The 13413-nt window shown below is 34.2% G+C and overlaps 1 protein-coding gene across 1 annotated transcript; it reads right to left on the reverse strand.

Annotated features, from left to right (window-relative positions):
• Window positions 1-828: 828 nt before the first annotated feature.
• On the reverse strand, window positions 829-8239 carry LOC149169312 (uncharacterized). The gene is made up of 3 exons (XM_089425153.1): window positions 8014-8239; window positions 1113-2218; window positions 829-969 (listed from the first exon to the last, which is right to left on the reverse strand). Exons 1-3 carry the CDS (start codon window positions 8237-8239, stop codon window positions 829-831), a joined length of 1473 nt encoding a protein of 490 aa, XP_089281279.1.
• Window positions 8240-13413: the final 5174 nt, after the last annotated feature.

The following is a 13413-nucleotide window of genomic DNA, read 5'->3' on the forward strand; positions in this document are numbered from 1 at the left end:
CACATCAAAATAATAGTTCTCTAGATAACTAGATATTTTTTCGAGTGATATCATTCATTGTATATTTGTAGCTATCTCTTTGATTTAAAATTTCCATATTATTTTTTTCTAAAGTGAAATACATTGTAAAGTGCTCATTAAATTTAGATATTTAAGATTTTAATAAAAACTTAAGTAATGATTTCTCATGATATTTTAACTTTTGGAATTATAATGAAATACATATCATTTGAATATTAATTTATATAATTTTATAGTTACAATTTGCATACATTTATTTGATTTGATTTAAATGTTAAATTACATATTAAAAAAAAAAATTAAATATCCAAACAATATTATTTTGAAACTCTTACAACTCTAAAAATCATGACATATTCTATTTTCAATAAAACATATACATAAAAAAACGTATCTATCTTTTACTCTATATTTTATGTCTTTTCATAAATATAAATAGAATTACAGCTTAGTTGTAATCAGTTAACATACCATACATATGACAGATTGTGAATTTCATTGTAATTGGATTTCAATTTTCAATTGTTAATCCGTCTTGAGGCCATTTCAATTTTATTGGGATAAACTATACTCCAGCTATCTTGGAATGGTCCATTGCTGAATCAATGGCCCACAAAATTCTGCATAATTCAGAATTTGTTGACAGTGAGAGAGGTTACGAAAGCCTTAAGGACAAAAATGGCTTCAATCAATTTGCAACATAGCGAATGCTACTTCAGTGATTGAATGAAATAGTTTGACTGAGTCCAGATACTTGTTGGACTTATCACAGCCGAATACTTCATCTTCATGAAGTTTAACTGATTCTCAGTTTTTATTTGCCAGGGGAATAACAACATCAAAGTCACTAACAGTCCATTCTGCGATTTCATCCTTGTCACTCAGAAATACTTCAGTGCCAACATCAATCGAAGTCCATATTCTCTTTGCAGGTTCTGTCCCTGGATCCTGCAACACCACACCCATCAAGGCACTCATGAGTCAAATATGGGGTATTTAACTTGCAGCCAGAAACAGAGGACGGCATTTAAATGGCTAATAACACTGATTAACACTTAAAACCTACTGGTACAATAAATGAAAGAAATTACTTGATAGAAGTATAATCGGCTGGAGAGGACTCCAAGATCTAGTTCCCAGGTTCTAGGATCACCAATCCATCCTTCTCCAGGTGTGGAGGGATAACCATGGACTCCCCATTCTGGATGTGGCAATAACTGCATAATTTCCTGTGCCTGTGGATTACTGTATGGATCACAAACACCAGAAGGCTTCTCCAAATACCGTGCATTGCCTGGGGAGCAGTAATAGTGGTATGCAGTATATGGGAAGGTATTTGTATCGTTTCTATAGATCTTGTTGCCTTGGGCAGTGACGTGATAAGGGGGACAATTAACAAGGGTGGTTGGGCTGCAAAAACTGGGAACATCTGGGTTAATGATCATCTCACTGTATCTAGTAACATCAGTCTGTACATCCCCATCACATGGGCTTCCATTATTTTTCCAGCAACTCCCAATATCAGTGAGATAGAACTGGCTCTTTGGACCACCCCCTTGTGTTACATTGAGGGTCAAACGAACCTTAAAATTCGGTGACTCTGGAAGCTGCCTCATCATCCCCCGAGTTTCATAATGGTATCCTCCAGAGTAGCCTCGAGTAGCATCAGCGCGCAGATACAACATCAACCATGGATACTTTCTGGAAGTTTTTAATGTATGGTAAAATACCCAACTCCCTGTTTCAGGATTCTTGTCCCATAGAACCGAATAATAGGATATATTTTGTATTCCTGCAATTAAATCAGCATCCAAATCATATGATCCATAGAAGCTTCCTGTCAGGTAGTTTGGTTGAATAGTCGACATATTATGGAACACAAGAGGCTGGTTCATGCAGCCTTTACCGAAGCAGGGAAATCTTCCAGGCTGTGTAAAAGGAGCTGTCCTTTTCCCATTTTCAGGACATAAAGCTGACTCTGTATCATAGTTCCCATTCTTTAACATGATCATCCAAAACTCCCATGGTTTTGGTGCGTCAGGAACTGCACACAAGGAGCCAAGGTATAACTCCTTTTCCACTGCGTATAGGTCTGGATCAGTGGAAGGTTCGAACCACGGGTTAGGGAATCGTTGCCCTACATGTAATAAATTGTCGCTAGTTTGGACCCTATTATTTACGCTGCACGGTGTGGTTCCTGCATGTGAATAAAATGTCCATCAGGAGCATGTTTGCAGACAAGGTTAGAGCAAATAAATCTACCTATCAGGACATAACAATGTGGTAAATCTAGAACTAAAGTACACTCAAAATCAATAAACATTAAGAATATATTCAATAACTCGTAAGTTAGATATATTAATTTTTTATAATTTTGACAAGCACGAAAATCATATCTAGAAAAAGTCTATTTCTTACTAAATAATATACTCAATGTAATTTGAACTTTAACTTTGTAACCTAAAATCACATTAAAAAAAATCTATTTACCAAACAATATACTCAATATAATTTGAACTTTGACTTCGTAACCGAAAGAATCCAACTGTCTCACCACACATCGCTATATATAAGTATCAATGTATTGTTAAGTAAATAAAAAATATTTGCAAGGACTACCCATTTCGTAAGGTTAGCAAAACTTAGGAAATCACTTGGGAGGAAACTTATATTATAACTGATTATGTATGATTTCCAGTCTTTTTAAATTTCAAAAGTGAGTGATGGAGGAGTATAAATGGTTTGCAAATCATATGCACATTTCGCTTCAATGAAACCGAACAAAATGCAAATAATATATCTCTGGGTACTCTCATGACATGAGATAAATGTTGATCTATTTTTTTTTTGGTTAAGATTGAGAAGTGCTGGACTGAATTAAGAAGAAATTATTTTATAATAAGCATGAAATGAAATTATTTGAAAATTTTGAATTTTAAATTTAGTTAATTGAAAAATAAATGAATTATTAAATTATTTAATTTTTAATATATAAATTTATATAAATTAATAATATATTCATATAATTATATTAAATGTGGTTGATATATGTCTAATGTATTTTTTTCTATTATTTATATGTTAATTAATTTTTATAAATAACACTAATTAATATTATTTAATATTATTTATTAAAATATCAACATTTTAATAATTAAAAAATTTAAATATTAAACTAAATTATTTCATATATTTATAATAGATTTTAAATAATAAAAATATTATAAGTTTGACAAGACTTTTTCATTCATTTCTTTTTCAAAAATGGCAGGTTGCAACTAGAACTCAGATGATTAGATGGCCTTAATCTGCCAAGAGGGAAACCAGATATGTTGACTACCTAAGTGCATTATATGCCATCCAAAAATAAAATAATTGAAGCCTCACACACAAGCAGTGTTAAATATTATGTCTAAGTATCCTTATATTTCCTATATTCTAAATAACTTAAAACATAAATTATAGTCTAAATATTATGTCTAAGTATCCTTATACTTCCTATACCTTAAATAAGGTAAAACATAAATTAAAGTCTTCTTCATATATAAAAAGTAAAAAACAAAGATGAAACCATCATGTTATTAATCATTAGAGGAATCCACAAGAGCTAAATCCTTCCCACTGGAACCTAGAAGCTCAGTTTGTGGGATGCATGGACTATGCTTTTTGATGTGACTGAGACGTCCATTCTGTTGTTTAAACTTAAACTGAATCAGTTGAAATTCCTTATGGAATTCTAGGAATCCCTAAGTAGTCTTGGAGGAGTCCGAAGGGGAGTTTACCACTATTTTAGCTATTATGTTTTTCATCAACCAATATAGATAAATTGTTTGCTTATATTGAGAGGACCGACCTTTGGAGTGACCGGCATCATTGCTTATACTGAGAGGACCAATCGTTGGGGTGACTAGGATTGGGCACCAAGTCCTGCTAATCTTCTATGTCAATTTCTATATCTGCAACTCGATGATTCAATTCAGCTTCCCACCCTGCAATGAGCTGACGCACCTGAGGTGAGCTTCCCTCCTAGTAGGCATTGGCGGCATCTCTAATAAGATGAGAGGTTGTTTTTCGACCTCTATTTCTTCCTGAACGAGGGTGGGATTGATTTCCCTCATGTGTCTTCATCAGGTTTTTTTCCGCAGCCACGGGTACACCCGGCTTGCTGGCCCTTCACTGAGGCCGCACAAGCCATGAGATAATTATAGCTAAAACCTTTGACTATATCGACCAGAAACCAAAGTGACAGACCCTTGGCTAACCAAAGTACATCAACCTTGCAATTCCAAAACCCGTTGTGAATAGGAGAACCTGTCAAGGCAGGAGAGTAGAACACAGCAAGTATACCGACACCTTGTCGTGCAATGAGCAATGAAAATGGGTTGGAGCAAATCCTTGAGCCCATAAAAATACAACGAGGCCTTCCATAAGCAACTTGAGATGTGGGCATGAGACAAACAACAACGAACCAAAACCATGTAAACCCAAAATAGATGATAGAATACAACCGTTAAAATATCACTACCAATGCCCTAGGGAATAGACAAAGAGAATACATTATTTGCCTTAATTGTCCCTCCCAGTATATTCCCATGTGGGAAAGCATAGTTCCATAATATAGAGAGAAAAGAATGAATACAGACAAACCCCCAATGGAATCATCAATTTCTTCCCAAAAACCATGGTGAAACTTCCATCAAACACCAAAAAAACTAAAAACGGACTACAACTAGATAGATAACCACGAAGAACACCTTCTCAAGTCCGCAACCATCCATGAACCAATCTGTAACCAAATTTTCCTCTAGAATAAAAAATTTACTTACCCTTATAATAAATATACCATAAAACCTCAATGATACTCTCTTAGTGTCACTTTCCTTAATCACATTAACGAACTGCATGTGAGAGGCCACCTGTAACGCCCTAGCGTTTCGGGCAGGAGTGCACCTTCACCCGATGGGCGACCCGGGTGGGCAACCCGTGGGCGACCCGTGCACGACGGGCGGGCGACCTGGGTGGGCGACCCGCGGGCGACCCGTGCATGACGGGAGGGCGCCCCGGGCACCGCGACCCGTGCACGGCGAGCTACAGCCGGTTGGGCAAGTATGCTATTCGGCGCACGAAAGGCGAGCTGCAGCAGGTCTTGAGCGCGGAGGCGACTACCAAACCGGCGGAACAACATTTGGTTAAGGATCGGGTGAGCCGAGACATGAGTCGACCCGAAGGCGACCTGCGCCCAACGGGCGGGCGACCCAAGGGTGACCCACACCCGGCGGGTGAATCATCAAACAGTGGCACAGTGGACAGCGGCGAGTTGGCGACTTAGGCACGAGCTGGTGGACACGGACTTGGCACGAGCTGGTTCAGAACACATGTGTGGACAGTTGGGCGTGTGAACGTGGACGAAGGAAGGGCGACCTGGGCGGGCGCCCCTCCATACGACGGCGGGCAAGACACGACAGCGAACAAGGGCGCGGACGAGCAACAATGCGATGGGCGAACAACAATGCGGTGGACAGGAACAGCAATGCGACGGGCGAACAGCAATGCGGTGGACAGAAACAGCAATGCGACATGAGTCGGTTGTGACATTCTTGGAGGCTCTGCGAATTACAAAGTAATGCGATGGAAGTGCGAAAGTTTATAAGGGGCGAGGGCGGCCTTGCCTTTAGGCAAGGGCCGACCTGCCCATAATTAATTAAAGGGGCTTCAACGCATGAAATTAGGGGGTCGGCCTAAGAGCTGACACCCCTCCACGAATGAGTTGAATTGGCTATATATGGAGGACGCAGTTAGCTCATTTGCAACAACGCACTTCGCTCTCCTCTAGGACTTCGATCTTGAGTTAAGAGGACAAGAGGTGCGCATCTCTCGTGCGCAGCAAGTAAATAAGTGCGCAGTTCAAACCGGAATTTGTTTGGGGGTCGAACAGTTCACGGTAAAGGCAGTTCGGTGCAGAAGTTAATTCGGTGGAGTTTTAAGAGTAGCTCGGGTAGCTCGCTCTAACCGGAGGTAATTTGGTATCGGGTTGTAACAAGGCGTTCTTGCCTTCATTGTAATTCTTCTAAGTGTTGGCCGTGGGATTGCCCGGCACACTTGAACGATTGTAATATTGAAAAAGAGTTTCATAATATATTTGGGCAGACTTCAACCGGGAGTTGCCCCTCCCGTTCAGATTATTATTGCAATTGTGTCTTGGTTTAAATTGCATATGATAATGTTATGAATGGATATAATGTATTATGAGTATTAATGTTATGGTTGTAAGTGAAGACTTGTTTATATATCGGTTTAAAGACAATTATGTTGGTTAAGGCGTAGTCCATAAACGGGAACTTGTTAAAAAGTGAACGTTCGGTGGTGCCGCACCCCGCCGGACACGGAAAAAAATTAACTGTAGACTTGGGGGCATGACACCACCTCTCCATATGCCTTATGCATGTGGAGAGTGATAAACCTTCACCCAGATCATTACAAAATAACACCTATAACACCTTGATCATTACAAAATTACAATTTCTAATCCCGATACCTCCGGCTAACACCCTAATCGGGAAATAGATTTTTAAATTTTAATAATATTTTTAATTTAAATTTAAATTATAAAAATATACTATGTATTGAAATTCAACTCAAATTAAAATGAACCTAAAGTAATTGGAATTACATGGTTTTGTTTCCTTCATTTATCCAGATGTTTTCACCACAATCATATGCATGTTGCCCTAAAACAGTAACACACATGTCAACGACTTCCCAGCCAATCGGTGCAGTGACCATGGCAATGAAGTTTCGCACGTTTTCTAACCTAAAAATTATCAAAATATTAAGTTATTAACTCTAAACATTATTAGATTATATGTAACAGTTCAAAATTATTAAATTGTTAAATTAACGCTAGTCGCATTTCAGGAATATTTTTTTTAATAAATTAAAGATGAGATTAATATTAACTCTAAATATTATTAAATTATATGTAACAGTTAAAAATTATTAGATTGTTAAATTAATGTTAGTCACATTTCAGGAATATATTTTTTTAATAAATTAAAGATGAGAACAGATTAAAAGAAACTGGATCTATAGGATTATGTATTAGAGGGAGTAAACATAGAAACATGCACAACATTTTAACTGGATTATGTATTAGAGGAAGTAAACATAGAAACATGCACAACAATTAAAATTTTTGAAGTTTTTTAATTTTTCGTATAATTAATAAATAGAAATATCAATAATAATAAGTTTTATGTTTTTTTTCTTCTTTCTCAATAACTATAATTTTTTTTCTTTCTTATTTATTGTAATAAGAAAATACTCAAATATAAATTATATTTAAAAATTAATAAAAACAATATAATTTTCAAAATTAATAAATTACTAAAAACCATAGGCCCAATAATCGAGTACTTACCAATTTTTATTTTCAGAACTTTCAAAATTAACAAGTTACTTAAAAATAATATACCTCATCATATATTACTTTCTAATGATGCAAACTCATACTTTGTCTATAATAATATAACTCTAAACAAATATTAATACTTTTACCATTAATATTTTGATTTAATTTGATTTATTGTGATGGAAAACTTTAGGTAAACTGTGCATTGTTTATGAAGTTTCATATTTATAAATATTGATGAAGTGTTCACCTGACACATCATTTTACTCAAAACAACACACAATTTAACAAAATTTCTCCACAACATCAAATATTAAACATTTATCAAATACATTATTCATTTTATTTTTTTCATATCTAAAAATTTATATATTTCTTAATTATAAGATAATTTGATCACGAAACAATCCATAATAAAAACAACCACATGTCTTATGATCCAATCCTGAATAAGACTATGTCCTTCACAAAAATTTCACAATTATTTCGAATATTAAAAAAACAGACACAAAAGCGACTGAGTGATCACAACAACAACAATAATAAAAAACATATTAAGAAATGAGCCAGAGTTGGTAGAAAACCTCGACATTCATAGTCGGTACAATCTGCGTATCGAGGACTACCCATTTCCGGCGCTTCTTGACCCACTTCGTTGCAAAAGTTCCAGGCTTCAAGTGCCACCCTCACTCGGTTGCTCGTCATGCCCGGATCTCCCAGCACTGAAACATATTCGGCAACCGCATAATGGGTATAATGAATCAACGCCAAAAACCCAAACCAGCAAAACAGCCTCACTGGTGTCTCCATAATTCCAACTTCCAGCCGCTTCAATATTCAAAATATTGAAAGCCTGAGAAAGGACAGTTGCGAGCAAAAATGGTGCTGCAATGTGCGTACAGTCTATTAAACTGTGGGGTACTTGTCCTTAAAATCTGACCACCTCTGCGTCGCTGCCTGCCTCTACCTACTCATCTTCTACACCAAAACTCCCCATGATCCAGTTATACAGAGAGGAATCTGAAGTTGGCGAAGCCACTGGAATTTTTTTTTCTAAATCTGCCAGCTAAAATTGGGTCACGAACAGAGGATTGCGGGGTCTAGAATTGAATTCGAAGTGTATAACTAAATTTTGGAAACGTGTGTTAGATAACTATTGAATACGGTAATTTTTAGTTAAAGAAGAACTAAATTTAACTGGAGTCCTGCAGCTTTTGGACATTCTTCACGCTAGCTATTTCCCCGCGATTTGATCTCAATTTGAGAATGGAAACTAGAACAGGACGGGATGCATGATTGTTTTATTTTGTCTGAATATGGAATTATGCTACTGGTACATCATATAACATGGGTCATTGGCTAGGACTACTGTTAATTGATTCCACAGAGATTAATTAGAATAAATTTATTTTAAGTCGGATTTATAGAGTTCTGTATTATTTGGCAGCTTTATAATATTATCACGTTTGATCATTTTTGTGTTTAATTAATGTTTTAAAATTATTTTTGGTGGGTTAAGAAGTAGTTTGTTATTTTATATATAAGAAAGATTAGTTGCATAAGACACCAAAGCATTTGGTAGGAGTGAAAATTTGCTTCTTGCTAGTTGCTAGTCTGGACATTCAAAGTAGTGTGTTTTAACTTGAATACAATGATAAGGCAATCTACATTTGTTAATTGTTCCTAATGCTGAATTGACAACTAAATTATAATAAGTTTTTCGACTTTACAGAAGAAAAAAAAAAAAAAGTTAATTAATTAGTTTCTATATATACTAGCATAGATCCATCTTAATTACATCTTAATCACAGACCTATATACTAGCGTAGATCCATCTTAATTACATCTTAATCACGGACCTGACATGAGTTGAGAGGGATCCAATTTCTACACTTGCAAATTTCTTTATGTGCAGAGATTATTTAAATGTTATTTTTTGAGATTTTTAAAATTTTTTATTTTTGTCGCAAAATTTCAACTTTGATGACGGAATTTAAATATTAATTTAAGTTGATTTTTTTTTAATATGAAAAACAAAATTTCCTTATTTATATAATTAATATTTTTTTAATATTAAATTATGAATTAAAATCTAATATATTTATTTAAGATTTAACTATATTACTTTGTTTAATGCATTTTAAATAATAAAAAAACAAGTGCTATATAGTAGTTAGTACCAACGACTTAGTTTCAATATAACTTATTGGAGTCTGAGTTGCTGACAAGGTGTGAAATGATCAATTAATGAATTAAAAAAAAATAGATATGAAAATGAAAATGTTGTGTTAAAATATTTTTTTTTGTCTCCTACAAATTTGGTGGGAATTGAAAATGACGGCTAGAGAGTTGAACGCAATTGTGTTTGTGGAATGAGAATATGAAACTAAACTTTTATTGTTCTCACTCAAATGGCGTATCTTTCTTTTGCATAAAAAAATTTGACTTGGGATGATCTATAATTTGTGATTTAGTATTAAATTAATTTACTTAGTTCCTAAAACATTTCGTATTGTGAAAAAAAATCATTAATTTTTTTTTAAAATAAATAAAATATATCATTAGCCCTTTTCAATAAAAATTTCAAAATATTATCTATTTGTCTATGATTTGTGATTTAGTATTAAATTGGCTGAATTTGAGACAGTCACTTTGAATACAACTATAATAAAAGTTGCAGTAGATTAAAAGACTATAATAAAATTCACACACCAATCTTCTGGGTTTGGTGAGTAAAGAAGATAAAAACAACTTTAAACAATTACTTGAAACACATGAGGAATTGAAGACTAGCCTCCCAATAAATGCTGAACAATCTCCAGCGACTTGAAACATAATATGGAACTTCATAGTGGGATCGTGAAAATACCCCCTCTAGAGTTTCAAATCTTTTGATGTGAGAACAACATACATTAATCACAAACACAAAAAACTTCTTGATTTCAAGAAGATTAATTTCTGAAATCTTGAATTCAATTTCTTGTTATAAGATTAATTGCTTATTTTTTTTTATATATTTAGAGGCAAAGATTATAAAAACTATGATTAAATAAAACAAATTTAACAAAGTTTTGAAAAAAACTCACGACATTTAAAAATTGGTAAATATACACAATTTTAATTAGGAAAAGTTTTTTTCATTATTTTTTCCTCTTTAAAATTCGTCGTTTTAAGAAATTCATAGAAAAAGACAAAAAAATATAAGTCATTAAAAAGTAATAAAACTAAATTTTTTTATTGGAAAACATTTTTTTAATTATTTTTTCCTCTTTAAAATTTGTCATTAAAATGAAAAAAAAAAAGAATTAAAAAATTAATAACTAATAGAAATTAGTAACCAAACTCATAATAAAACCTCAACTGATCATGTTACAAATAAATAAATTAAAAAAATAATGAGCGAACCTTCCTCAAACATAGAATTTTCATGATTAGGAAGCATATAAAAGATTTGGCCTATACTTTCAATGAATTACGGTATAGGTCTCTCACAATATCAAGTGGAAGGGTTGATTGACCCTTTCTTGGAGCATATTACTCCCATCAAAGAGGAGTCCAAGGAGAATGTTGAATGATCCTTCCTCCAACGTAGATTTTTGTAAGAAGGTAAATCATGGAATTATTAGATGACCCTTTTTTGGCTTACTATTTTGCTTTATTTTCTTATTTTTTTCATCTCTCACTTTTCTTGGAAATTTCCTATTTCATTCATTTTCCTTTTCCCATTATTTGTTTAAAAATTTCCTCTTCCATTCAATTTTCATATCATATCTTTATCTATTTTCTCTAGACTTCCCTTTTAGTTTTTTTCCTTAAGAAATTTCCTTTCTTGATATTATTTAGCAATTTCCTCTTTTATTCTTAATAAAAACTTTTTAATCCAATGATTTTGTCTTTTTTTATTCCAATGTTTTTTGCAATTTCCTTTCTCGTATCATTGTTACAAGAAAGAAGAGAAAAAATTGTCAAAGTTAAAAAAAAAGAAAATGCTAAACCATCTTTCTTTTTTCGTTTTCCTATATAAATTTTCTTTTAATTAGTTTTTATTATTTTCATATTTTTAATAATTACCTCTTCCATATCTTTTTTCTCTCCTTGTTATTTTCTTTTCCTTTTAAACCTGACATCGTTTTAAAAGTGATATAATGGTTTACATTTTTCTATTCCTCATTTAAAAATATATTTTTCCTTATTCAATTTCTTGAACACTCCCTTTGTACTCTTTCTCTTAGGGTGCTCTTCCTTAAGACACACTCTCTCCCTTCAGGTGTTTTTCTTAGCACATTTTCTTTTAAGGCATGTTCTCCCCTTAAAGCACACTACTTTACAATGCGCTCTCTCTCTTTTAGGATGCACTCCCTTAAGGCATACTTCGAGGAAATCTAATACGGAAGAAAATATGATGCCACAATAATGGACCAATCAAATAGTGTTGCAAATGTGTGAAACACTTCAATTCATTTTTATAAATATGTAGAAGAATTGGTGAATACCATTAGCCCTATCTTCTTCTTTGGTGCCTCTTAGCTACCTATCAAAAGAAGTGATATTTACTAGTTGATTTTGAGATATTTTTTTGTAGGAATATCATTTTCATTATACCTTTCATAGCTATATTTTTAGCTTAAAATTAAAATGACAACCCAAAAGGCCAATAAAACAAAATTCAATAAATTTAACTTTCTAAACTAGTCATTTGAACTGTGGCTTATTTTTGGTATTTCGTTTTGACAGTCCAGGAGATGAAGATGGTTTTCGTCCCTAGATAAGGCTTAAAGGTTGAGAAATTGAAATCTTGATTATTACATTTTACAATGCTCTACGATGTACGCAATTTGAATGGCCACAATGGGTTTGAGATAAAAAAAATTAACAGAGTTTGTCCTCCCGGTAATTTGGCAAATTCTTCGTGAAGGTGCAATTTGTCTCTCAAATATATCTAAAGCAATTCTTTTAACCTTTCTGATTTCTAAGTTGAAATGGTTAAAACGGATTCTAAAATTGTGCAGAAACAATCAGGTGTTTGACTTTTGAAATTCCTACCGTGATTTCTCTAAATTGTAAACTGTGAGAAAAACGATTCGCCAATATCTTAACACTGGCTGCTATGATGGGATGTACAAATAAAAATATAAGATTTAAAAACAAAAATGAAAAAACTTATTAAACATTATTTAAAGAGAAAATGGTTTTGAAACGGTTCTTACAAACACGTTTGCATTATGAAAAGTCTTCACATATAAAAAGAGAAAACTTGCTTAAAAAAAAAACCATGGCTACTCTTTTTTGCTAAGTATGATTAATCTATTAATTATAAAAAAGAGTATTGTTACATCGTTTGAGCAAAGAAAGCCATCATGTCTGAGAGATACGTTGTTTGAGCTATCCCGCGCAGGGGAATCAGAGAGATATCCCGCGTAGGGGAATCAGAGAGATACAAATAACTAGTGAACACAACAGATACTAGACAATAGACCCGACACAAGAACATAGATAGAATTTGACAAACAGAGCCAAAAAGAACCTTTTCCTCCTTTTCCACAGGACCGCAAAAACTAATGGATAGCTGAAACACAAGTTTACTCGTTGGGTGGCTCCTCCAGAATCCTGCACCATCCCTCTTCATGTTCCTGCCTGTTCGGCTGAGCATGAGCAACTGGAACTATATTGACAGCGCTGGCTGGCTGAGATGTCCCATGTTGCATATCAGTAGAAGGCCTCGGAGAGTTGGGATTTAGATCATCCTCAGTGTGGGGCAAAGGGGCACTGGTCTCGCCCTCTTCTTGGGCTTCTTCTAAGAAGAGAACAGAGACATGAGCCGTAATCCGAGGGCGATTGAGAGAACAATTGAACGTAAATATAGCAGAGCCAAAGGATGACGTATTGGAGGAGTTTGGAGAGTTTGAGTCCAGGTATTGACTTGGTCTCAGAATGCTCTCTGTTCCCAGAGGAGGAGGAGCCTGCCCCATGGAGCCAGACCCAGC

The sequence above is a fragment of the Pinus tabuliformis genome, chromosome 4_2, assembly GCF_031772625.1.
Source record: "Pinus tabuliformis cultivar Carrire ecotype Pingquan chromosome 4_2, CPIR1, whole genome shotgun sequence".
NCBI lineage: Eukaryota > Viridiplantae > Streptophyta > Pinopsida > Pinales > Pinaceae > Pinus > Pinus tabuliformis.